Source organism: Propithecus coquereli, unplaced genomic scaffold, assembly GCF_000956105.1.
Source record: "Propithecus coquereli isolate 6110/MARCELLA unplaced genomic scaffold, Pcoq_1.0 Scaffold113, whole genome shotgun sequence".
Classification (NCBI taxonomy): Eukaryota; Metazoa; Chordata; class Mammalia; order Primates; family Indriidae; genus Propithecus; species Propithecus coquereli.
The window spans coordinates 3,255,794-3,259,514 of record NW_012135303.1 but is presented as its reverse complement, the minus strand read 5'-3'; the positions used below and the strand labels follow the sequence as shown (position 1 = coordinate 3,259,514).

The 3,721-nt window shown below is 41.4% G+C and overlaps 1 protein-coding gene across 3 annotated transcripts in view; it reads left to right on the top strand.

The window, feature by feature from the left end:
• CDK15 (cyclin-dependent kinase 15) overlaps nt 1–3,721 on the top strand; it is a 100,519-nt gene that overhangs the window by 30,428 nt on the left and 66,370 nt on the right. For all 3 annotated transcript variants that reach the window (XM_012655237.1, XM_012655243.1, XM_012655251.1), the window contains exons 5-6: nt 2,786–2,880; nt 3,633–3,695. In XM_012655237.1, coding sequence (XP_012510691.1) covers nt 2,786–2,880; nt 3,633–3,695 — 158 coding nt within the window. The remainder of the gene's footprint in view (nt 1–2,785; nt 2,881–3,632; nt 3,696–3,721) is intronic.

The following is a 3,721-nucleotide window of genomic DNA, read 5'->3' as shown; positions in this document are numbered from 1 at the left end:
TACAATATTCTTAGTGATTTTAGCTTTACCACATCCTTTTAAGATCTAATTTTGGTGTATGTTTTGTGACGTGTGTGTGGAGAGGGATTCATATAATAATTTATAAATAAAAATACACAGAAAATACAAGCATTCTTGGCCGATGCTCAGAAATCATTGCTGCAAATATGGAAGGTGTTGGCTGGGCCCGGTGACTCACATCTGTAATCCCAGCACTTTGGGGGGCTGAGGAGGGAGGATCGTTTAAGGCCAGGAGTATCAGCCTGAGAAGGAGTGAGACTCTGTATCTACAAAAACTAGAAAAATTAGCCAGGTGTGGTGACACATGCCTATAGTCCCAGCTACTTGGGAGGCTAAGGCAGGAGGATCACTTGACCCCCAGGAGTCTGAGGTTGCAGTGAGCTATGATGACGCCACTGCACTCCAGCCTGGGCAACAGAGTGAGACCCTGTCTCAAAAAAAAAAGAAAAGAAAAACTATGGAAGGTGTTGAAAACTCTAGCAGAAATATAGCATAAACAAAATTTTAAGACTGGGAGGGAAGTTTAATGGGGTTCAGGGTGAAAGGGAGGGACAAGAAGCTGATGGCAGAGATATTAATTCTAATTTGCATCTGTGTAATGATTTACTTTTACCAAGCATTCCACGAATGGCATCTGATTCCATCCTCATATCAACCTTGTGAAGTAAAGTCAGAAAAGACAGTATCTTTTGTCATAAGGAGTGAATTAAGACTTGGGTTCAGATACTCTCCAGACCTTACTCAGATAGAAAATGACAGGGCCAGGATTCATATTAGGGCTTCTGGCTCCATAGACAGTTCTCCCTTAAGACACTCAATAAATGCGTTTAATAAATTAAGTGCTTGCTCTTGGCTGACTGTTGTACTAGGTGGTGTGGCGGTGTCTCAGAAAGAGTGAAAGTTATTCCCTCTATTCTTGGGTAGCCTTCAGTCTGAGAATAGGAAGATTAAACAGATGCCTGTGAAACTGTTTATTACATTTCCAAAGCAATGCATTTGTAAAAAGTGAAATAATAAATTTAGCCCATAAAGACTCTGGAGGCAAAAAGTAAAAGTTAGAGCATTAGTCATTAGAGCAAAGTAGGGTTAACAGGTGTGAAAGAGCTCCTTTGGTGGTTAAGTCAGCTCAAACTGCTTCAGTAAAGAAGGAAATTCACTGGCTCACAGACCCGATACCTACAGGTTTGCAGGCACAAACAGTGCCACCAGGAAGCTATGTCTCTCCATTACCTAACACTGGTTTACTCTGCCTTTGTTTTATTCCCAGGCACACTGTCACCAGGTGTCGGTAATCTGACCCGAGCAACTCCTGGCTAAATCCCACAAGTTTAGCCTTCACAGTAAAAGAGAAAGCATCTCTTTCCTAATGGCACCAGCAAAGTAGGGCTCGCCCAAGCTTGGGTTTTGTGCCTGTCTCTAAACCTATCACTGTGGCTAGGGGGGGCTGCTGTGCTCTGATTGGCCAGTCCTGGGTCACATGCTCACTCTTGGGATGAGGTGGGGTCAGCCCTTCCAGGATAGTTCGGTTGGTTCCCCAGAGGAAAATAGAAGTGTCCCCACTGGATCGGTAAATGGCTGTCAGGAGGGCAAAACAACAGAGATTCGTTAAAATAGGTTGAGATTCTCGAAGGAAATAATTTTCTTCCCAAGTTTAAGAGAGTATTTGAGGTTGTTTGTTTTTAATCTTACGGAATTCTATACCAAGAGCGAGGTCATGCTGGAGACTCACGATAGGCAGGCATGCCCTACAGAACACTGATTTCAGTTTTCGTACTTAACTTTTCCTTTCCTTTAAGTTTTATTTTGTTTTGTTTTGTTGTGTTTTTCCTACAGCTGCTGACTAACTGATCCTTTACGTTTTAAAGACGCTGTTTCTTCATGAAGGCGTGTCCTATGCTAAAATTCATTATCTCCTTATTGTGCCTTCCCTGGTCCCCGCCCTCCTGAAGCCAGGGGCCCTGCTATCTCCGGAACCCTCAAAGACAGCCTTTCAACCCCCTCCCAGTCACTCCTGGCCTTTTGTTTGGTATTTTCTCTCCTTTAAGGCTGTATTTAGTAAGCTAATAGTAACCTGTCATTGAGGAGACAAGAGACGGCCCTCAGCCCTCTCCATCTTCACCTCCCTGGGCTTCCCAAGTGTGGTTCTCTCTCCTCTTTTCAAGTTTGCGTTTTCTCCTTTCCACGGAGTTTTACATCATCTTAAGAAATACTCTCCGTTTTCTATTATGTTCAATAATTCTTCACCCCACACTCTTATTCCTGGGGTAGGGGTACCAATCACATCCCCCAGTTCTGTTGGCCCCTTGTGGGACTTGGAACTTTGGAGACTGGTCACATGTTGCCAAGTCCTGCTCTAGAAGACGGAACACTCCATTTCCTGCTCCTCCAACCGCCTTCATCTCTCCAGGCCTCCCTCTCCTGTAGCTCTGAAGCAGGGATGATGAGATTCCCAGAGGAGAGCATTCACAAAGTGCTCTCTCTGAGTGCTTTGATGAAATTGATTAGGTAAATGGAAACATTTTTTGCAACCTCTCTAGCCCATAGGAACAGCAAGTTGTATAAATGTAATGATTTGCCATGTTTTAAAATAATGAAGGTCCTTTGTAATTTTAAGTATTTTCTCTCAACAAGAGATTTTTTTCCAGCAGTAAAAAACTAGAATGCTTGATTTTAAATGTCTTTAAAGAATAAATACTTCCTGATATCTTTAAAGCAGCACTTTCATTATCAATGCTTGATTTAACATTTTGTTTAATTTTTCTAGCTTCTCTCCTGAAGGGTTTGAAACATGCCAATGTTGTGCTCCTACATGACATAATCCACACCAAAGAGACACTGACGTTTGTTTTTGAATACATGGTGAGTTGTTCCAGCATTTTACAACACATGAGGAAAAAGCCTGGTGCTCTTATAATGAATCTGTTAATATTTTATGGCATGATAAAACTTTCATTACAATGTGGAAGGTATCATGGAAACTTTCATTATTGTGATTAGTAAAGCCTTATTATTCTTACATCCATCTTTAGTCCTACCTCTTTACCCACTATTTTTCCCCTCCTCAGCCATAATAAATAAGAATTTTGAGTTTGCCTCCTAAATAAAACTTTTGCACTTATTTTTAATCTGTTTTTAATCACTATCTGAGCAGAACCCAACATTTTTCATTGACGATAAAGATATAAATCACAAGATATTTAAAATTGTGTATAAGCTTACTAAAGAATAACTCATTTTGTCTTTTTGGAAGGAAAAAATATTCAAATAAGTAGACAGAAATCATAAGGTGTGTGTACTTGACTTGCCTCCAAGGACACTTGGAGGGTGAAAAATTCCTGTGTCGTTGTGTTCAGTGCCAGCCGTTTAAAATGAGCATCTCTGTTTGTGCCGAGAAACAGGCTTCTTTCTAAGAGCAGCCAGTTAGAAAGACACACTGTGTTTGACTTTAACAGTGAGGTCTCAGAAAACCTGGTTATGTTCCTTTTGCACCTTATTCTCAAAAATTCTGAACTTCGTAATACCTTCTGACAGTCAGGTTTATGGTCTGCTTTAGGATACTATCCAAGCACCACTGAATTCACTCTCTTCTCTTTCTCTGCTGTTTCGTGCAGCACACAGACCTGGCCCAGTATATGTCTCAGCATCCAGGAGGGCTTCATCCTCACAATGTCAGAGTGAGTACGCTGAGGGTCAGGACTCT